We start from the raw sequence: 23,047 nt of genomic DNA, 5'->3' as shown, positions 1-23,047 counted from the left end.
AAGACACTGAACAGAATATATTATCCAAATCTATAATGGCCAAGTATTTACCAGTGGCTGAGTGGATGGAGTCAGTAGTTCCAATAATATGGGTATTGGATATGGGGACCTTAGTGGATAGGACCACAGCGTTGAGGTTGCAGTTATGTACTGCGAGGCACCATTTATTCTTTCCAAGTTTGAGAACATACTAAATTGGGATGTCAAATGAAGGATCAATGGAGATAATCCCCCCTTCACTATTTAGATCTTATATATAAAAAGTTTTCATCTTCGAAGGCTCTGTTTTTTGTTTTTGTCTTTTTAGGGCCAAACCCATGGTATATAGAAATTCCCAGGCTAGGGTCGAATCAGAGCTACAGCTGCCAGCCTGTGCCACAGCCACAGCAATGCAGGATCTGAGCTGCATCTGCGACCTACACCATAGCAACGCCAGATCCTTAACCCACTGAGTGAGGCCAAGGATCGAACCCACATCCTCATGGATACTAGTTGAGTTCATTACCGCTGAACCACGACAGGATCGCCTGGAGGCCCTGTTTTAAGTTACATTATGTAATATTAACAATTTTAACCAGGGAATCCATGGCACCTCATTTAATCCAAGCAATTTGTAAGTGCAAAAAACTTTATTTAATTTTAATTTATTACTCATTGGGTCATAGCGTCCATTCCCACTCATGATGTTGTAGGATAATGGGTGTTATGACCATGAGGAATTTGGGCAAAATAGTAATCTGATGGTTAAGGTGAGGCATACCTATTTGTCCTCTATTTTATAGTCAGTAACTCCCTTAAGATTATAGAGGGTACCTTATTTAAATTTAATGGGTCCCCAGGTATAACTGTAATTTGAGTTGCGGTATTGATTAAGTCCATGAACATTTGCCAGTTGGTGCATTTCGACTGCAAATGTTGAAGTTAATTCAGAACTTGTGTTGTAGAGGTGTAAAAGTGCCCTTTTGTCTTTTTGCTGTATGATTTATTTTAGTAAATTCTGTATTTCCAATTGTGTCAAATAATGGACCTTTATTTCAGTTTAATTTTTTCCTACAACCCTGAGAGTTGAGCTCCTTTTTGCAATGGAGGCATTAGTAGCAGAGGGCTGTAGCAGAAGAGTACTGGGTCTACAATTCTGCTACAGTCCCACTCTTTCCCCTACAGGGCCTTCCTTTTCCTCCTATTTTCTTTCTCCAAGAGTTCCCTCATAACAATTTAGATTTCTAGTGATGTAAAGCCACTGCTTTCAGTTTCCATCTCTGCCCAATCACCTGTGACATGGACCTTCTTGGTGGTTATGGGGAAAGTTTAAGAGCCCCTGGGGCCCACTTCATAAGCAGCTGCCTCCTCTGCCAGTCAGTCTTCCCTGAGTTGAGGTCTTATCCAGTAAGATCATTTTGTCTATGGCCTGGATGGGCAAGACTAGGACTATTGGCATGCCAGTAAGCAGCAGTATTAGGCAAAGCCCAGGCACACTGGCTAGGGGTTATGCATTGGAAGAGCAATTAAGTGTGAGATACTCCTTCCCATTCTTTTATTTATTCATTTAAAATTTTTTTATTTTTTATTTTTTTTTACACTTTTAAATTTTTTTTGTCTTTTTGTCTTTTCTAGGGCCGAACCCGTGGCATATGGAGGTTCTCGGGCTAGGGGTCGAATCAGAGCTGCTGGCCTACACCACAGCCACAGCCACAGCAATGCCAGACCCGAGCTGTGTCTGTGACCCACACCACGGCTCACAGCAACGCTGGATCCTCAACCCACTGAACAAGGCCAGGGATCGAACCCGCAACCTCATGGTTCCTAGTCGGATTCGTTAACCACTGAGCCACAATGGGAACTCCTAAAAAATTTTATTATAGTTGATTTACAATGTTCCGTCAATTTCTGCTGTACAGCACAGTGACCCAGTTATACATATATACGCATTCTTTTTTTCACATTATCCTCCATCATGTTCCATTACAAGCGATCAGATGTAGTTCCCTGGGCTGTACAGCAGAATCTCATTGTTTACCCACTCCAAATGCAATAGTTTGCATCTACTAACCCCAAACTCCCAGTCCTTCCCACCCCTCCCACCCCTCCCCCTCCCTCTTGGCAACCACAAGTCTGTTCTCCATGTCCATGAGTTTGTCTTTTCTGTAGATAGGTTCATTTGTGTCACATATTAGATTCCAGATATAAACGATATCATAGGTATTTGTCTTTTTCCTTTTGACTTACTTCACTTAGTATGAAAGTCTCTAGTTCTATCCATGTTGCTGTAGATGGCATTATTTTGTCTTTTTTTATGGCTGAGTATTATTCCATTGTGTATATTTACCATATGTTCATAATCCATTCATTTGTCCTTGGACATTTAGGTTGTTTCCATGTCTTGGCTATTGTGAATAGTTCTGCAATGAACATAGGGGTGCATGTATCTTTCCTTCCCATTCTTTTAAATCATTGGTGCCTAGGCCATGGGCCACCATGGATGTGCACCTCAATACCTTTGTATGTCATGAGACCATACACAACAGTAGCAAAGGGAGGCAGCACTAGAAGAGAGAAGCAAAAATGCTACCCTTGTCTGAATAACAATGATAACAAGGGTGATGCTCTCCTTCCTTTCCACAAACTTCACAAAGAGGTGTTTCTGGTCCTGTCCTGGCAATGCATAGTCATGAACAAAATATGTTACGGGTGCCTAAGCAATGAGTAACCAGGCTAGACACAGTGACCAGAGAGGTATAGTCCTGCTGTGATTCAAGTGCCAACTGGTTAGGATGTTGTGTGTGTTGCCTTCACAGGCAGGAGCCTCAGAGACCACCTGTCAAACATGGGCCAAAACCAACGGCATATCTTGATGTGACATAATCGATTAGCAACCATTCTAATCTTGAGGATTAGAGCATTCAGCATGGGAAGAGATGACAATACCTAGCAAAGACAACTCATTGCCTTGCAAGTCAAAGCACAAGTCCACCTGCAATTGGCAGTTCAGTCCCAAACAGCATTTTCCATGTCATGGAACCAGTTAATTATCCATGAGCAGTTAGTTAAAGCTGACCAGGTGTCCTTGGTCATCGTTGGCCCATCCTGTTCATGATGCCAGTTGTATTGACCACCTCTTCACCCATTGTTGAAGGAGGGATCCTGCCCTGGAGTTATGGGGATAACCAAACACACAACACCCAACACTGGACAGATGAAATAGACAGCAGTTTATTTGTCACATATACTTACAGCCTGAAGGAGGAGGACATTGCATGTCACACAGAGCCACAAGGGGTTTGTGCTAGGGAAAGGGTGAACAACCAAGGGTGTGGGAGGCAAGCTTTGTAGTATCAAGAGGATGGAGTTAACCCCTGGTTCCTGTATGAGAATGTGATTGGCTTATTTATTTTATTTTTGTGTATGTGTGTCTTTTTAGGGCTGCACCCACGGCATATGGAGGTTCCCAAGCTAGGGGTAAAATCGGAGCTACAGCTCCTGGCCTACACCACAGCCACAGCAACTCGGGATCCGAGCCGGGTCTGTGACCTACACCACAGCTCACGGCCAGATCCTTAACCCACTGAGCAAGGCCAGGGATTGAACCTGCAACCTCAGGGTTCCACTGCGCCATGATGGAACTCCTGATTGGCTTGTTTAAATATGTCTGTGGGCTGGCAGGGAATTGAAGCCCATTACTCAGGGATAAGCAGGCTCTGTGTCTGGTATCCATGACAAAGAGGGTTGTTTGGCTAGAGGACCTTATCTGTGGAAGCAGAATGGGGAGCGGAATTTGCAGTCAGGCCATTTAAGACATTCTCAACTTTACCATATGTCAAGGCAACACATAATATTAATTTTAGGCTGTATATCACATTTCCCCCCTTTTTAATCTAAAAGACAACTGTAATCACAACAAATCTGTGTTGATGACATACAATATATAATGATGTAATTTGTTTGACAATAGCAGCACAAAGGAGCAGGGAGGGAATGGACCATTCCTGGAACAAAGTTCTTAAATAATATTGAAATTAATTTGGTAGTAGTTTCAATTGGTTTTTATAAGTCAATATACTAATTACAATCCCCAAGAAACCACTAAGAAAATAACTGAAAATATAGTAAAAGAAACAACAAGGTAATCAAAATGGTAGACTAGAAAATAATCCATTTAACCCAAAAGAAGGCAATAATAGAGGAATTGATGACCAAAAAAAGAAGTGAAATATAGAAAGCAAATAGTGAAATAGCAGACATAAATCCTACCCTTTTGGTAATTATGTTGAATTCAAATATACTAAACACTACAATCAAAAGGCAGAGATTGGAAGAATGGATAAAAAAGCATGATCCAATTATATACTGTCTACAAGAGACATGCTTTGGATTCAGAGACACAATTAAGTTGAAATTAAAAGGATGCAAAAAGATATATCATAGAGTTCCCTTTGTGGCTCAGCGGTAATGAACCCGACTAGTATCCATGAGGCCTCACTCAGTGGGTTAAGGATTCGGCATTGCTGTGAGCTGTGGTGTAAGTCACAAATGAGACTCGGATCCTGCGTTGCTGTGGCTGTGGCGTAGGCCAGCAGCTGTAGCTCTGATTCAACCCCTAGCCCAGGCACCTCCATATGCCACAAGTGCAGCCCTAAAGAGCCAAAAAAAAAAAAAAAGATATATCATGAAAACAGTAACTAAGAGATAGTTGACATACTAATAATATCAGACAAAATGAACTTTAAGACAAAAATTGTTACTAGAGACAGAAGAATATTTCATAATGATAATAGGGTCAATAATTCAAGAAGATATAACAATTGTAAATACATATAAATCAAAAAATAGACCCTACCCCCCAAATACATGAAGCAAAACCTGATAGAATTACAGGGAGAAATAGACAATTCAACAATTATAGTTGGGGACATTACTACTGACCTTACAGTAATTTTTTAAAAGGCATATTATGAATAATTGTATGCCAACAAGTTAGATAACCAAGATGAAATGGACAAAATTTCTAGGAAGACATAAGTTATCAAAACTGATTCAAGGAGAAAATCTGAATAGACCAATACAAGTAAAGTGATTGAATCAGCAATCCAAAAAAATCCCGCTCCCACACCACACACACCAAGCCCAGACCAGATAGCTTCACTGGCAAATTCTACCAAGCACTTAGTTTAAGGAAGAATTAACACCAATCCTTCTGCTCAAACCAAAAACCTAGAAATCTTCCTTGACTCTTTCTTTCTATCACCCTTTCCCCCATCTATCCCTTGTGCTTAGCACAGTGCTTAGCACATAGTAGGTGTGTCTTCGTTTATTCAATGAATATTGTGTTCTTGCCATATTCCATGTACTGTTCTAGGCATCAGACCTACAACAGTGATCAAAACAAGCCCCTGATCCCATGGAACTTAACATCCTAGAGAATGAATGAGTGAACGAGTAAATCTTTTAATACTTAAATTGGGCACCACGTCTCCTGTCCCTTCCTAGTCTTCTCTCAGAATCCATAAACCTTCCATTGCAGTAGTTTTCTGTGCTGAAATTACCTTTTTTAAAAAAACAAACAAATCCCCTCTACTTAACTGTGAACTCCTTGAGAGCGGGACCTTATTTATTTATTGAATCTTATTTCTAGGATCTGGTACATAGCAAGTGCTGTCATGGTTTGGTCTATACTATTCAAGGTGTCTCCTGGCTCAGTACAGTCTCTACCCTCTCTGGTTCAATTCTGCCTCTAGACCTCCCACACACATGCACAGGAACAGAAGTCACTTTTTTGTTTTCCCTGGATTCCAGATTCATTTCATACATAGGACCCCAGGGTGGTGCCTCAGGCAAAGCCTGGGAGTCTTCAAGTACTCTCAGCTGCCCACACAGCAGAGACTGCTTGGCTTTTTGAGTTTTGAGGGGGTTATTACAGGTCTATCCATTTTAAGCCTTTTAGTCCTGAAGGGCTATCCTTTCCACTGTAAACAGAGGCCTTAATAATTCCAAGCACTTCCCTCATCCCAGGTCAGGTCCCTGTGGTGATTCTGGGGTACACTCCAGAGGGCTAAAGTGGAAGTTCTTCAAACTGGGGGAACACAGAGCAGCAAGAGAGTAGACTAGCTCATTTGGCCTAGCTCTCCTGCTGGGAAAACCTCTGAAAGCACAGATCCTGGTGAGGAAGGGCCAGCACAGTCAGCTTGGGTGTCAGACACACCGTGTCATTTGGGTGGTGGGACACAGCCGTCACCTAGGGATCTGCTGCATTTCCTACCTGCTGGAAAGTATCATAACCTCTGTACTTCTGATGGAAAAATAGGCCAAAAAGGGTTAATTAGACCTAGGGAGTCCAGTCATTTTGTGAGGAGAGACCATTTTTCATTTCACTTAAGCCTTGAGAACATCTGGCGGCGGGTGTGGGGGGTCGTATGCTTGTCTGTCTGTGTGGGTGTATTGGAGGAAGCCGTCAGTGGAGGCCTTGAAGCTGTTGGGGGGGAGCACTAAGAATGATGGATCTGAGGGGACTCAGGGAGTGGGTAATAATGGTATGAGGGGGTTAAAGGAGCTGGCAGGGAAGACTCTGGGGGCAGAAGGGAGGCTGTCACTAAAGGTCCTTGGAGTGGGGAGGAGCTGACAGTCTGACAGAGATGCTCCTACACAGAGCCATAGAAGGGCTGCTGCTGTTCGCTGCATTTCCTTACTAGTTGATCCAGTGTCCTAGTTGGGCCCCCCCCTCCCCCGGGCTGGGCTAATAATGTACGTGCCCCACTACAATGCCAACACATCAAACAAGCCACCATTAGAACAGGATCATTTTCCTCCAGGCAGCTGCTTGCTGCAATCATTCTGCTGATTAAATTTCATTCTGGAAAGTACTGCACAGACATTAATCAGGTGTCACAGCCACTCCATCCTATAGAGCCAAAGCCTCTCTGACCTTTAAAAATACACCAAACAGTTGCTAGAACACATCTCTCCAGGGAGACGAAGTCCTCAGGCCAGCCTGCAGAAATCTATGCTGTTCCTGCCCCCTTCTAACTGATCTTCACCTCCCCTGGAGACAGAAAAGGCTAACAGAGACCTTCCTGACATTTTTGCCTGAGGGACTCTGGTCAGCCTCCCCCATCTTGGTGGTGCCAGCAACCCCCTACATATGTGGATTTGAAGGTCTGGAAGGGTTTCCCCATCTCAAAATAGCTTCCCCACTGGCCTGCTCCACTGCCTGCCATTTTCACTGTAATAAGCCCTCCTCCCAGTTAAAACGTTGTAGTCCCCAGAAACCCCCTGTTCAGACAAAATAAAATAAAACTGGTTTATGTGGAAGAGAGAAGCCATAAACAACAACAGCACCTTACAATCACAGAACACTATTCCTTGCTTCAATGGACTTGCCCATGTGCTGTCTCACTTCATCTCCACATCAAGCCTGTGCAAAAGATATTATTATTATCCCCATCTCGCAGATGTCAAAACGGAGGCTCAAAGAGATTAAGTGATTTGATCAAAGACCTCAGGCTAAAAAACAGTCTCTTGATGCCCAGCCTTAAGTGCTCTCTGTCAGGCTAACACAAATGAATACTAGCAACTGAGAGTTCCAAAGAGAGATGTGCTTTGATGGGGGTGCAGGCAATGGCCGAGGTCACCTCCAGAGGAAGGGCCTGTGAACAGCCACAAGGTTATCTGGAGACAGTGACCAGCACCTGGGCGGAGGGGAGGGAGACGGGCAGGTGAGAGCGGTGGACCTCAGCCTGCTCTCCTTCAATTCAGATGTTAATATTCCTGCTCTCCTATTTCTTTCCCCTAAGCCAGTAGGTGGCAAATAAAGTGCCTTATCGCTAGGCTAGTGGGGGGGGGGGGGGGGTTCCTGCCAGAAAAGGTGGAGAGATGCTGGATGTGAGTGGAGGAGGGAAGGTCATGTATTTGTGTCCCCCTGGGTTGGGCTGCCCTTGGGTTGGGCTGCCCTGGGTTGGGCTGCCCAGTCTCTGGCTGCCCCCACTCACCTCAGTGCCCATTCAAGTCCAGGGCGTGAGTATGAAGATAGAGTATTACGACACTGTTATCAGTAATGTAAGACAGTGCCCTGTCCTTAAAGCATAATGTCGTTTAAAATGCAGTGTGTAGTAGGCTGCAACTTAATTGGAAAGGATGCCTTGGACCATTCAGGACGCTACAGAACATTTGGCATGGCCATTAAAAACTGTTCTCCTGAGCTCAGGAAAGTAATTGCAAACGCTTAGGTAATGCACAGTTGATGGAAAGAAGATTTCCCCTTAAGTCGATTCCGTGGTATATGTACAGGGATGTTTATTGCACTATTGCTTGTAACTATGAAAAACTGGAACCAAATTAAATGTCTAACCATGGGGACCTGGTTATATAAGTGAAATATTCCCACGATGGAATGTTAGGCATTTGCTTAAAAAAGAGGGAAACCTATATATACTGACATGGAAACATGCCCATGAAATAATACTGGGTTTTTAAAAAAGTGAGTTGCAGAATAATATTTATAGTTTGGTTCCATTTTTGTCCACCACCCATGTGCCTATGTGTGCGCATGCACATGTGTGCGTGTGTGTGTGTGTGTGCACGCTCGTGCACGCGTGTGTGCATATGCTTGTTGTATAAGCATGTGCACGCACGTGCACGCGTGTGTGCATATGCTTGTTGTATAAGCATGGGAAAAGTGGGAAAATCTAGGAAAATATACACCTGACTTTTAATAGAGTTTACCTCTGAAGAGTGAGATGGGGGAGGGAAAGAATTTCACTTTTGAATTTGTATTGTTCGCAATTTAGGTGCGTATTTTACTTCTGTAATTGTTGGCTGCTTATTAAAGGAAGCAGTCTTTAGGAGTTCCCGTCATGGCTCAGAGGAAACAAATCTGACTAGCATCCATGAGGATGCAGGTTTGATCCCTGGCCTCGCTAAGTGGGTTATGGATCCAACCGACATTGCCGTGAGCTGCGGTACAGGATCCCACGTTGCTGTGGCTGTGGCGGAGGGCAGTGGCTACAGCTTCAATTTGACCCCTAGCCTGGGAACCTCCATATGCGGCGGGTGCGGCCCTAAAAAGACAAAAAAAAAAAAAGAAGGAAGCAGTCTTATTGAACAACCCCCTCTGCGTTATAGCAGGATCTGGGTTCATGGTAGAGCCGAGAGGCAGTCGTGGAGTTAGGTGCATTTCACCTTCAATAGAACCTCTTACAGGCCCAACTGAACTGCAGTGCTGTATTTCTCTTAAACAGCAAGACACTAAAATACCACCTTACTAATGGTATCCTCTCTAATAAACAAAGCTGCTCATTTTATCCCTCTCTCTATTCTCTTTCCCTCAAATTCCACCTCACTCCACCCCAGGCAAAGTTCCTTTTATCTTTCCAGACAGGTCAGGTTCCCAGAAAGCTGTTCCTTTCAGGCAATCCACAGAGTAGACAGCCCCCTACCGGTGTAATTTCAGGGGCATAGAAAGAGCTGGACCAGAAAAAGTGCTTGCCACCTACCAGCATCAACAAGCTTTAATCACACAATGAAAGAGAAATACAGATTCCCTTTAAAGAGGTGACACATTGCCTGAAACTTGCACTCAGGCAAAGAAGACCAAAAGCTGAACCGTGTGTGTGTGTGTGTGTGTGTGTGTGTGTGTGTGTGTGTGTGTGTGTGTGTGTGGTGTGTTAGTGAGAGAGAGAGAGAGAGAGAGAGAGAGAGAGGAAAGAATCAAAGTGAGTCCTGAGTGGCCCCAAGCACACACACCAGAGAGGACAGAGTGCAATTTATGAAACATTCACCAGTTTGTTTAATTTGTTTATAAGATAGAATTTGGAGGGTTTGGGGGCTAATTTGAATAATAATACATGCTCACTGAATATATTTGAAAGATACAGAAAAGTATAAAGAAGGTAGTCCGCCTCCCAGAGATAACTACAGTGAATGTTTATGACTTTCCTTCTAGTCATTTTTTTCTGCATATATATGCAGTTTTAAACCAAATAGAGATCAAACTATACAAGCAGTTCTTAACCTATGTATTTGTTCTTTATTATGGATATTTCTATTAAACACAATTTTAGTAGCTATATAATATGTGTTCCATGTGGCTATGGTATTATCATCTAGTTAATCACTCCCTTAATTGTGGGCATTTCAGGATTTTTTCTCCCCCAGTTTTTCTCCTTATTATAAATAACATTGCCATGGACATCCTTGCACATAAATCTTAGTCCCGATTTTTCTTTCCTTAGTACAGATTCCCAGAAGTGGAATTACAGGGTCACAGAGTGTAAACATTTTTAAAGGCTCTGTGGAGCAGTTTGAACTGGGAGCAAATCTATTGATTCCCACAAACTACTGAACACAGAAATCCTCTCCAGTCCAAACCTGAACAAAGCAGTTGGATACACTCCCCACCCGCGACAATGCCACATCTAATTAGGTGTTTAATGAATGAATGTTTTTTCATGGAGATAAAGGAAAAGGATGTACTGAGCTCTGTAATTAATTAGAGGAAGGAAATAAGGCAGTTACAGCTCCACTGAATCCTGCTCGACGGTCTCCCCCAACTGCCGTCTCTGGCAGGTAAACCAGGGCATCCAAACCGTGAAATCCACTAAATGATCCGCCAACTACTTCCTGTGGGATTAAGGCCACTCATCCTCATCTCCTGCTTCTTTTTCCTGATTCTTTTTTTGTAAGATTTTAATTTTTCCTGTTATGGTTGATTTATAATGTTCTCTCCATTTCTGCTATACAGCAAAGTGACCCAGTCATATTCATATATACATATATTCTTTATATATATATATGTTCTTTTTCTCACATTATCCCTATTTCCTGAATCTAAAGCAATACATCTGGTGAATTTTTCTGCGTGGATTTTTTTCCTTCAGTAAGTAATTTACTGTATAAAATGGGTTAATTGTGTTTACTCATTGACTGATCTCGCTCTAACCTTCACATTTGTGATTATTAACCTCTGTCACATTTATTCTAAAATTCAAAAAAGCATTATCTAGCCTTTTTGAATATCAAGATTCCCCTGGTGTATTCATTGCTGTATGCCTTATTGTTCTCTGTTGCTGTCTTATGCCTTCAAAGCAGGAAACTGTGAAATTCTGTGGGAAAAAAAGCAGTTTTAAAAATCTTCCTTCTATTAGAAGGAACAGGTTGTTGGTTCTTCAGAACTTTCCTATCAAAAATTTACTAGAAGTATGTATATCTATGTCTTTTTCATGCTTTTGTTAATGTTTCCAAACACTGTACTTTGAAATCAGAATCATTTCTTCATTGTCATTTTCGTATAATTCTCTTGATGCTCTCCATCACACATGAATGATCAGAAGTTCCATTCCCTGCCCATAAGAGCTAAGGAGGTGTTGTAATAGAAGTTGAAGGGGGGTTTTATTGTGCAAGAATGAGCTACTGATGGGTTTGACTGATTGAAGATGAACTTTGATGTGGTGTGTTGGAAAGCTATTAAATGCCCCTTACAATGCTTAACAAAAAAGACGTTATTTCACTATTGAAAAAGTTTACTTTTTAAAAGGAGTATTTAACTTTCAAGACAAATTTTAAAAAGTAAAGGTATATATACATGGAGGAAAAAAATCAGGAAAAATGCATTCCAGCCCGTACGTTGTTATCTCTGGGGAGCAGAACTGTGGGAAGAGGGCAGTTTGCTGCATCGTGCATCAGTGCAGTTTGGAGGATAGTCACAGTGTCATGTTTTATTTCAAAAGCATAAAAAAAGCAATAGACAAAAGTGCCATATATTCAACAAGTATTCGTCCCTGCTATGTACCAGGCATAACCAAGTGATCATTATAGAAAGTTGACAATATGTATTAAAAACATTTAAAATATTCGGACTTGATAAAAATCAGAATAGTGGTTACTTCTAGGAGGGCTGTTGGCTGGGAAGGGGGCTCAAGGGAGCCATCTGGAATGTGGGAAAGATTCAACATCTTTATCTGCTGGTAGTTACAAGGTTGTATTTATGGGAGTTCCCCGTCATGGCTCAGCAGTAATGAACCTGACTAGGATCCATGATTGGACGTGGGTTCTATCCCTTGCCTTGCTCAGTGGGTTAAGGAGCCTAAGGATCCGGTGTTGAGCTATGGTATATATAGGCTGCAGACGCAGCTCGGATCCTGCGTTGCCGTGGCTGTGGTGCAGGTCGGCAGCTATAGCTCTGATTCGACTCCTAGCCTGGGAACTTCCATATGCCGCGGGTGTGGCCTAAAAAAAAAGTATTTTTGTAAAAATTCATTAATATGTACTCTTAAGACCTGTGCACTTTACTGCATATTGATAAAACTGGGAAATATATATTTGAAACTTTTGAACCAACAATTCCACTGTAATGGAATATCATATGTTGTAAGGTTGTATCCTATGGTAATAAGGATGCAAATATTTAATTCACTGTGTTATTTGTAATGTTGAAAAATTAGAAACCTCTAAAATATCCCACAACAGGGAGGGATAAATAAATGATGAGCCATCCATTTAAAATCGTGTTATTAAAAATTTCTTACTGGTATTGGAAAACATTTATAACACAGTGTTTGGTAACTAAAGCAGGTCACAGAACAGGAAAAAAAATAACAAAGTAAAGACCAGTACCAGCTTTGTTCCCTGGTGCTATAGTGGTACCCAAAGAAAATCTGATGGGAACTAGTCAAGCTTCCTGGGTGGAATAACATCAACCATGGTTCTCCTCTGATTCAGCTGTTAGTGGTGCAAGCAGTGGGTACTAGGCATTGACCTAAGGTAGTCTGATGGGCACAACTCCAGTCTCAATTAGGGATGTCTGGACTCTTTCAGGTTCTCCATTATTCTGAAGCTCCTTTGTATCCTTGGTCAATTCAAGTCTGAAGCTGAGAGGTGGGTGGTGGTAACCACAGCAGAGAGGGAGTGGTTAGGATGTAATGTGTGTGCGCGCATTTGTGAATACTTGTGTGGCCACTATTTCAATATGCGTGAATGCAGCATGTGCATGTATACATATGGACATGATCCCTCCCGTCTGCATTCCCCAATTTGGAATCAGGAAGGTACTAGGGTAATTTCACCAGTCAAACTGATCATCAAAATAAGGAGGTGATGGAGTGCTATGGCTGTCCCCAGGGTGAACATGTTAGAGGCAGGGGGCCATCTGGCATTTTTCTCGTGGTTTGAAGGCTTCTGGGGAGCACTCGTCATTGGTTTGAAGAAGACGGAGAGAAGCAGGCTGCAGCCCCACTGGCAAACGCTTCCTCGTGCTATAAAACAGTTTGCAACCTAGGGCAACACTGTATGCTTGATTAAGCTTGCAATGAAAAGGATTTATTTTAAGCCATTTTAATAATTTCTTTTTTATCAGAAGCTAACCAAGCAGTTTTATAGTAGCTTTCATTAGCATGAAAGACCTGTTCCTTCATCTAGGCGGCTCGCCTGTTGGTAAATTTTACTATGAGTTGATTTAGGCATAAAACCCACAAGTGTTTTGACGTGAAGAAAATCGGAATAGAGCCCATGAAAAATCACCTCTTGTTTGTGAATTGTCCAGCTTATTCTGAGTTCAAATCAACTTTCTTTTGGAGGAAAGGAGGTCTTTGTGCCAGGCTCGGTTGAAATGTGTGTGGGTTCCCCCCACCCCACCCCCCGAGTTCCCATTGTAGTCCCTCCTCTTAGCCCAGACCCCCTGTCCAGACAAGCACACCATCTCTGGAGAGATCTGCTGTTGTCACTGCTGCTGGTTTCAAAGTCATTTTTCACTTGACTGAGAGCCTGCTGTGTCCCAAGTCCCATAGCGGTACCCTGAGACAGTACGGAGGAAATATACAGTACGCAGTTCTTTGAAATAGCCAGCCCCTCTAGTGTTTTTGAAAATCATGTTTCCTTTTCACACAGGATTCAGGAATCCAGATGTTGCATAAAGCAAGGCTCACCCCTATTAAGGGCACCTCACTGGTTTACGGCTTGGATCATCAAGGTCAAATTACATACGCCTTCTGTGTCAACTGACAGGTAATGTGCTTCTCTCTAAAGGGAAAAGTCCTCCTTCTGTCCATTGAAGCCAGAGCAGTAACAAGTTTCTGTTTGGTTTCGTTAGGGATCTCTAGCCGTATGGTTGCTATTGGGGAGCCCAAATCCCCGAAGAAGGTGGAAAGCTGTCTTTTCCAGCCTGTATAAAAACCTCTTTTCTTCAAGGCTACTTTCACAGAAACAAAATCAACTAATTATGAAGTACTCCTGAGAAATCAGTGCTGGTTGCAGGAGTTCTTCACATTAAATATATGAAATATTTAGAGTGGGGGAAGGAAGAGACAAGTAAACAGAACTGAAGACAGGCCAAGGGTGTAAATATGGGCTTTCTTTCAGCCTCTGTGGAGCCTATGGAGACTCGATGACACATAAGCCAAACATGCTTACGACACACACCTCTACAGAAGTGGGCTTCTTGTCTCTATCTAGGACATAGATCACAGATTTCTAACCCGCATCTGTAGTGCAGGGCTGCTAATAATACCTGACACGGCCTCCAGTCTTGTCCCTGGGGGGCCCAAGTTCTTTACAAAAGGGCTTGCTTTTCAACCTTCAGGAAGCATCTTTTCTTCCTGTGGAAGATGGGATAGTGCAGTGTTCCACTTGGTTCCATTTCCTGGATAAGGAAACAAAGCCTTGCAGTAGGTTAGCCAGCCAGAGCTAGAAAGACTCACGCGCCCTTCTTCATCCTATCCACTCTCAGGAGAGTTTTATACTTGACTTGGGGGTGTTTGGGGGGTGCACATGGAGAGAGGGTTGCAGCAGTCATTGGGGGAGGCGGCTGGAAGGAGATCTGGCAAAGCAGAACCTGCGAGCTCTCACTGGACAGAATGGATGCCTCCAAAAGGGTCAATTCCCTGGGATGCCAGGCCCATGGGGCTGAGTTTCCAGAAGGAGCCCACTGCTCTTCCCTTCCTCCCCTTCCACCTCCCTTGGTCACCAGGCAGATATCTCCAAGGAGGCACTCCAAGGAGGCCTCATCCTGTTCTGCCATTTGGGGGACCTCAGAACCACTCTCTGGGCTAACAGCATAGTGATTCCAGCCCAGTATCCTAACGTGGTCTGGAAGGATGGGTTGGGGAAGAACTTAGTGGTTCCCACCACAGCCCCAGTCTCCCTTAGCAAGCCCCGGTGGGTCTGTCGACCATGACTTTCTCACTCTTTCCAATGCTACTCGTGTTTTCATCCTGCTGCCCCTGTTGGAGCTAATGAACTCCTCAGGTTTTCAAGATGCAATATAGAGTAGCATTTCTTTGCAGCTTCCATAGCAGGAAGAGTACTGACCTGGGAGTCCAAGAGATCTAGGTTCAAATCCCACCTCTGTCACTTAATAGCTGAGTGGGTATAGGAAATTTTCATCCCTTCTCTGAGACTCAGTTTCTTTATTTGTAAAGTGGGGTTACTGATACCTCCTCTCCCTGCCTTGCATGGCAGCTGTGGTGAGAAAACGAGATCCTTGACATAAAATCACCTTGAACAAAAGCCCAAACTCAGGGCCTGGTGCAGAGACTTATTTGCTTTAGCTGAATCTCCTTCTAGCTCTTAGGGGGTTGTTGGTTCTAGAATCCTCAGATCTGGTGAATAAGGCTGTGTTTCCTCGTTCCATCTCTGCATAATTTTATACACTCTAGTCACATCCCTTCCCAGCCTTCATCCTTCTAAAGAGTCTGCATTTGTTTAATCTATCTTCATATGGCAGCCCCTTCCACCATCCCCCATCCCCTTGATTATAGAGTGGCCCTTTTCTGGATCATCTCCAGCTCCATTATGTCATTCTGGAAGCACTAGGACCAAACCTGCACAAATGTGTGTGCGTCTCTGTGTGTGTGTGTGTTTTCTCAGCTCTGAATCTCTTACTCTGCCCCCTCCCCAGTTATAAATCCTAAAACAGGATCTTGCCTGAGACCCTCTCTCCAAACTACAGAGAAGGCCTGTCGGCCCCAGGCTGTAGCCTCCCCCTCTTTCTCTGCGCAGTCTTGGCCCCAAGGGGCTAAAACGGCTCCCTGTCTGGCTTGGGAGGCTGGGAGGTGGATAACTAGGATGGGGGGGCCGAGGGGGAGGGAGGAGGGGGGTCTTGCGCAAGCGCACGTCGCTGCTCGGACCGCCAATGCTGCTGCCTCCTGGAGCAGAGGGAGGCAGGAGAGGAGGGAGGGAGTAGAGGGGAAGGGAGGGGGAGGCGGCACTTGGGCTGCAGCTTGCAACCAGAGGCAGTCTCTCTCAGCTCTCGGGAGGGACGGGGAGCAGCAGCCGCGGAGTAGGATGCTCTGCGGGGCGCCCTGAGCCGGGGGCGCGTGAAGCAGCTTTGGGGGCCGGGGCCGGGGCCACAGGGCAGCTTTCACCATGCATCAGTCCCTGACTCAGCAGCGGTCCAGCGACATGTCCCTGCCGGATTCCATGGGTAAGTCTAGCCGCCCTTCCAAGGGGCGGCGGCGGCAAGGGGGAAATGCGCTGCCCCCGGGACTGCGGGCGCCCCGGCCGCCTTGGGAGCCTGGGGGCGGTAAGCAGGGGGGAGGGAGGGGGTCCACGCACCCCAGCCCCAGGGGAGCGGCCCGGCGGGGGTGGGGGTGACGCTCGGAGATGCGAGCGCCCAGCTTGCGTCCGAGTGTCCGTGCCCCGGAGTGCGGGTGTGTGCGTGTCTGTGTGCGTGTGTCGACAGACTTGCAGCCGGTGGTAAATCCCAGCTATCTGGGGATCCAAACACTTCCCTGCAACCTGCGCCTTCGCTTTCCGTTCGACGCTCCCTCTTTGCAAAGTCCCCGTCACTTCTAAGCGCTCTCGACTAACGACAATTAGAAGAAACAGTCCTCGCCCCCTCCCAACTCTGTTGAAGCTGCCCTGAAATTCAGAGCTGCAGTGGGGCGGGGGGGGGGGGGCTGACTTGCACCTCGCTGATGGGGGGGTTTGCGCAACCCTGGGGGATGGGCGGGGGGGAGGAGGGAGGAGGGGGGCTGGCAGGAGGGGAATTCCTGAGGAATCACTCAAGACAGCCCAGCCCCGCCGTCTGCAGCGGCAGGATCAACATTCCTTGAATTTGATTCCTAATTTTGCTCCAAAAGCACGGAATGTGCGTGAGTGTGAAAAAAAAAAAAAAAAAGGTGGGGGGATGGAGGAGACGAGTGAGAGCGCGAGAAAGAAAGAGCGAGCGCGAGCCCGCGCATCTTCTGAAGTCGCGCTTTTCCTCTCCGGGTGGAAGGGAGGGGGTGGGGGGAACCCACTAGCCTAATTTGGTTCAACACCTTTCCCCAGGAAAACCGGGGACAACTACCTCCAGGTACCAACTTGGCTGCCCCTCGAAGCTGCTTTTTGGTAGTTATAAACAAACAAACCCCAGTCCCCCTCAGCTGTTAGACACCTTCCCAAGACCTATGATTTCACTGGGTGGAGAAATTAATCGGGAGCCCAAGAGAGCGGGAGAGGATTGTCGAACCATGATCCCACCTAACCTTAAAATTCGCCTCGGATACACTTGAACAAAATCGAATTCTCTCCAGCATACTTTACATTCGGCAAAATTCCTCCGTCCCGAATTCTTGTCATCCAATCTGCTCAGGTCTCCTCTGAAGAATTTGCGGGAACATCGAGGGGAGGGGGCGGGGAGAGGGCTGAAACCCTTGCGCGAGCTCCCTACTGCTTGCGAAAGACCCAGCGTCAACAGAATTCGTTCACTGGAGGGACCTCAGAAAGTGTTGTCTCCTGGCGAGTAGAAAGATCCGTATTTTCAATGGTTTTTCATATTCAGTGTAAGAACTTGCTGTTTATTTTTAAGGGCGTAGTTATTTGCAACGTGGTACAATTGAGGCCAAGGACTCGGGTCCGAATCCAGAACCCAGCAGTACCAGACTCCCCCCACCCCAGCCCAGCTCTCTCTCTCTGTCTCTCTCCAACACGCGCGCGCGCATACACGCGCGCACACACACACACACACACACACACAGACGCACGCACACAGAATGCACTCCTCACCTTGGCCAGCTGTGGCGCCAACGCAGCTCTGGCTACCCGACGCCGAGCGATGCGCGAGAAAGGGCTGGGTGGAAGAGTGCGAGGCTTCGGCCACGCGCATCCCCGCAGCGGGCCACAACCACCTGCAAACCCGGCCGCCCGCGCCCGCCCGTCTGCCCCTGTGGGAGTGGACAGGTTAGGGGCCTGGCGCTTAAAGCGTTGTTCCTGGGCACCCTGCTCTGTGAGATGAAGAGAGTTCTTTCTTGGGCTCCCAGGGGCCCTTAGGCGATCGTGCGTTTCCCGAAAGATCTGCGCAACAAGATGAGAGGGCTTCTCCCAGCCCAGACTCGACACTGCGGGAAAAGAATCCCAGAGCCCATATGAACGCGGGAGCCCGCTCCACGCAGCCGCTTCGTAAAGTCTGCAGGCCCAGGGCACTAGCAAATTTTCGAGTCGAGTGGTAACCCTGGGTTTCCAGAGTTTGGTCAGGGGAGTCTCTTCGGAGTTCCCTGGCGCTAGTCCCACACAGCCGAGGCCTGAATCAGCGTCTAGGCTACTTAGGAGCTACTCCCACTTAACACAGCCCTGGCAACTGCCACCTTTCCCTGCATGGGGGGAGGGGAAGTGGGGTTGGGTGGGTTAGTGTTTCAGCTTCCAAGGGCAGCGTTTCGGTGGGGGGGGGGGGGTCCCTCTACAGGCAGGACACCGCCGCAGCCAAAACAGTAAAACATAAAGCACACAGACACACACTGCACCAAGGTGCCTGCACTCTGAGCCTGCTGGTTGGCTGGGGATGCGTGATTAGCCCAAAGCCGGGAGCGGAGCGGGCGCTCGGCTGGTCATTTGACTCCGGCGCTCCCTCATCGCCCCCCCTCCCAGCAGCCCCCCCATCTCCCTTTTGGCAACACTGCCCCCAGGCGCTGAGGCACCTCTACTACAGCAGGGCACTTCCCTCGCAAATAACACATTTGTAAATCACCGGTGGCCTTGGATGTCTCCGGTCCAAGAATTGCCCAAAGAGGGGGATTTCAGCACCTTTGAGGAAATGTTTGGGAGATTGGCAGAGCCTTGCGGCCCTTGTGTAGGCAACCACCTGTTTCCACGGATGCTCAAGGCTGGGACTTCCTGGGACCCTCTCTGTGTGGCAAAGCTGACTCAGGTAAGCAAATCCTTATGCGTTCAAAGATCAGCCCAAAGGATTAGCCAATCAACAACAACACAGTGTGCACAGGAGAGGATACTGGGCCTTCTTTCTTGCTGCACTCTGACAGATTGCACACCCTATGATCAAGGGGGGGAATCAAGAACATGTACAAGGTGAAAAAACAAGTGAGCAGAGAGAGGCGTCCTGCCTTCTGGCGACCCACACCTCAGTTCCTGTCAGATTCATAATCCTGGAAGTGGTGGACATCATATGGGTTGTGGACCAGACCCACAATTCCCGTTGTTATTGTAACAGTTAGAATTAGTGTACTTACTAAGTGAGGTATCTGGGAACTCAGTGACATGAAATAATGAGTGATTAGAGTCGAGTGAGCTCGATCAAGAAAAACTTCTTGGAGGAGGTGAATTTTGATCAGGTTTCAGGGGAAGGGAGGGATTCCAAGACCGCAGTGCAGGTGGGGGCTCTGACGGGGTGGGGGGAACCGGGAGGAGGGAGAGGCTGGCTATATATTTGGAAGGGTGGAGACAGCAAATAATTGGGTGCTTCTAGAGCAGAGCCTCCTGGTCGTCAGGAATCTGGGGTGGAGGTGGGGCACTGCAGAGAGGGAGGGCTGCAGTAGTTCTGCAGGGAGGCTGCTGGGGGCGGAGGGGGGCAGGTGATGCCAGTGACGGGATTCAGACTCTCCCACTGCTGTTGGTTGCAGGGGTGGTTGTTGTTGTTGTCCAAACAGAAATATACTGGGTGCCAAGAAGGCAGGCTAGTGAGAGACATTGGGGTTGTGACACTAGTTGGCCAGAAGGCTTTTAGTTCCGGGGGGCCCTCAGGTGTAGCCTATTTTAAAAAATCAATTCTATGAATGTAACTGATATTAATTCACACAGTCCTCCCCCCACAGCCTTTTTGATTAGAAAGGAATCGATTCTGAGATGTTGCCTCTTGTTTATTCAACAAGTATTGACAGCTCACTAGGTATCAGACACTGTGGTGGGCACTGTTTTCAAATACCTGCTGCTTTATTTAAGTATCTCATGGTGTCCGAGGTTTTTTGATATGCTGACTTACTAAATAGAATCGGATGAGATGTTCCTGTGTTGATGGGAACATCTAAGGCCCCAAATTCAACCCTAATGTGAACAGAGCTCTGCTTCTCCCCTTTAATGAACAACCACCAGGAAACTACCCTCAGCAGACACAGTGAGCTGCCTTTTGGGAGCCTGGGCCACCCTTTCAGAGGACAGGTGTGTCTTGCTCTAAGTAGATGTGACATAAGTCAAATTGCCATTAAACATGAGTGGACAGGTGATTCTTCACTTTTCAAAAGGACTCATCCCGGGGTTCCTTAAAAGGGTCAGCTTTCCAAGTGCAACTAGAAATAAGTTCATTTTACCCAGTTTTAGTTCTTAGACTGTAAAATAAGGGGTAACTTGAAGGAGGGCCTGAGGGGACAGAGAATATTCAACCTGGTGAAGGGGGAGTTTGCTTAGGAATTTTAGCCAAAGCTCATCCCGTCTGGAGGCAAGGCCCCTGTGGAGCTGCAAGATCTCTGCCTGGGTTTCTCAACTGACTGGATTTTCAATTCAGGTTCAAAAGCAAGAGAAAAAAAAAAAGGGATTTTCAAATGACACCATGTGGTTTGCTGAGTCACTTTTCTGACCCGGCTGCTGTGCTTTTAAGAGTTAGAGTGATATTTGCAAAGGAGACTCAGGAGCTGTGAATAAGATCAAAAGCCAGTTGGCAGGGAAAGAGAAGGCGAGTAATACTCCCAAATTTAGAAAGACCGTGTACACACGCTCCCCCAAATCTAGTCTCTAAGGCGACGTGTTTTCCGTGTGAGGTGTTGAGACACTTTCGTGTGTCACAAAGATACCCTTGGTGTGTCCAGACGTTCGTTCCCTCACTCCATTTTGCTAGTTAGGGGCCGGTAGGGCTTAGGTGGTGCGAGTTGACACAGGAGAAAGGCAGGGGGAGGGAGGTGATGTTGGTAAGCTTATGTTAGAGCCCCTCTGGAGCCAAGTGGCAAATTCACTGAGAAGAGCTATCATGGAATGGACTTAGGGACCCTGGCGTAGAGACTATTGAGGGTCCGTGGAAATCTTAAGGAAGGATAACTAACCTTTAGATAAACAGGAGAAATAAATCCCGCCCCCCCCCACCCCTTCGCAGCCTGAGTCTCCAGCGTGTTGGCCAGCAGTCAGCTCCCTGTCTGCATCCCAAATAGCCCTCTCACACAGAGGGCCCTGAGGTCACAGGTGTCTCCCGCCTCCTGATGTTTTCACCCCTGGAGGCTGGACTCGGGGCCCCTGGAGAGGAGCCTCGGTTCCCACCTCTCTTTACCTCTCCTCCCAGGGTGCAATGTGGCCGCTTTCATCTGTGGGTGCCTCTAAACGCCCAGGCCACGTCTACGTGTCCATGTAAAATGGTCCTAGAATAGAGCCGTATTAGAAATGACCCTGATGAGTCACATCCCTCACTTTCGAGGCTGACGTCAGGGGAGAGACCGCCAGCCCCTCCCACCTCCCTCGGAGCCTTCGGCAGGGACCCAGGGACCCAGGGACCGCACTGGGGGAGATGAGCAGGACGGTGGGGCTCGCCCAGGGTGGCACTCCTGCTGCTCTTCTTCCCTCGAGGACGGGGTACCTGCTGGGGGCTGCAGGGCCGCCCCGCAGCCCCCTCCTCTCATCACCACCAGGCCTCCCCGGCTTGCTGATTTTCTCGCCTCCCTCCCCCTTCTTCCATCCCCTCTCCCCTCTTCCCAGTGGTGCAGTCTGGGCAGCTTCAATGGCAGCTGCTTCCTGAGGCTGCAGTGGGGCCTCCCAGAAGGACGGGGTCCTAGGAACAGTCCCCAGTGGCCTCTTTGAGGCCCATAAATGACAGCCAAGCCAGCTGGGTGGGCAACCCCAGCATAACAAGGCTCCCCACCCTTCATCTTCCCCCCTAGAGAACTGGACTCTCAGGCCAAGTCCCCCCAGTTGCTGATTTTTATGAGCACTCCTAGGTGGTAGCTCATCCCTGGCATTTCCTGGTGAGAACCCCCTCCCCAACCAGAGAAACTCATGTAGTGTGTTGAGCAGGGCTCCATTCCTTAAAAAAAGAAAGGTGAAAAGCGTGTCTAGATACCGTTTTTCTATCTGACTTAATAAGCCTGTTTTCGAAAAAAAAAATATTGGTTTGCGTTATTATGTCTGATAAGCATTGAGTAGAAGAATGAGTTTCTCATCATTTGTATTTATGTCACCCTCACATAAGCTTAAACACTGTAAGTTATAATCCTCTCCATCTGCTTCCCCGGATACATATCTTTGTGGACTAATGGCCTCCAAACACTTACTTTATTATACACATTTGTTATGTGGCACATCTCGCCAACACACCATTTTTAAGTTTACACATGAGGTGGCAAATGTCAGAAATAAATGAGAAAAAAAAAAATCCCAGTACCTGGCTTGGTTCTGATATTTACACTGAAAATGAAATTTCGTATCTCTGGCTTATGAAAGAATTCTTCTCAGTTGCATATTGGCTTTAAAATATTTTTATTTAATACCACCACAGTACACTTTCCATTTATCATATGCCTTATAATTTGGCTTAAAAAAACCATTACACTAAGTGGGTATGACACATCTTTTATTGAATGCCAAAAGCACAAAAATTTGTTTAGGTTTTATGTAACTGGTGCAATTTCCTTCTGTTGTTTATTTTCAAACTGGAAATATATATATATATATATAAAAGTTTTTAAGCTGGAAATATAATAGATATGATTGTAAACATAGCACCTGACAACTGCAGAAAACTAAAGCTCCCCATAATCCCACTCCCCAGAGATATCCCCAGTTACCAGGTGGAGGAGGAAAGGAAAACCTTCCACGTGATTTTTTTTCAAGTCTATCCCTTCTCTGGCCGAAATGAGCAATTTCACTTTCTCTGTGTGCT

At 46.3% G+C, this 23,047-nt stretch overlaps 2 protein-coding genes across 3 annotated transcripts in view; one reads left to right on the top strand and one right to left on the bottom strand.

Moving 5' to 3' along the window:
• Window positions 1–10,678: 10,678 nt before the first annotated feature.
• LOC146394776 (uncharacterized) lies at window positions 10,679–21,791 on the bottom strand. Its single transcript, XM_085008470.1, has 4 exons — window positions 21,626–21,791; window positions 17,968–18,482; window positions 17,501–17,697; window positions 10,679–14,620 (listed from the first exon to the last, which is right to left on the bottom strand). The coding sequence occupies exons 1-3, from the start codon at window positions 21,789–21,791 to the stop codon at window positions 17,653–17,655; spliced, it is 726 nt and encodes a 241-aa protein (XP_084864596.1). The 3' UTR covers window positions 10,679–14,620; window positions 17,501–17,652.
• The window catches only part of TMEM255A (transmembrane protein 255A), a 50,721-nt gene continuing 43,887 nt past the window's right edge, over window positions 16,214–23,047 (top strand). For both annotated transcript variants that reach the window (XM_001925258.7, XM_003360426.5), the window contains exon 1: window positions 16,214–16,402. In XM_001925258.7, the coding sequence (XP_001925293.3) occupies window positions 16,345–16,402 (58 nt within the window). In that variant the 5' untranslated portion in view covers window positions 16,214–16,344. The remainder of the gene's footprint in view (window positions 16,403–23,047) is intronic.

The sequence above is a fragment of the Sus scrofa genome, chromosome X (assembly GCF_054392235.1).
Source record: "Sus scrofa isolate SSC_HxYL_T2T_F1_AM1 chromosome X, Sscrofa_HxYL_maternal_Yorkshire_Landrace_v2.0, whole genome shotgun sequence".
Classification (NCBI taxonomy): Eukaryota; Metazoa; Chordata; class Mammalia; order Artiodactyla; family Suidae; genus Sus; species Sus scrofa.
This window is presented reverse-complemented; position numbering and strand designations above follow the sequence as displayed.

Coding starts and splice junctions, on each gene's coding strand:
- LOC146394776 (XM_085008470.1), bottom strand. CDS start 21,791: ATGAGAGGAGGGGGCTGCGGGGCGGCCCTGCAGCCCCCAGCAGGTACC. Junction 18,483..21,625: donor TGCCGAAGGCTCCGAGGGAG/GTGGGAGGGGCT, acceptor ACGCTGATTCAG/GCCTCGGCTGTGTGGGACTA. Junction 17,698..17,967: donor TGGCGCCACAGCTGGCCAAG/GTGAGGAGTGCA, acceptor TCTACTCGCCAG/GAGACAACACTTTCTGAGGT.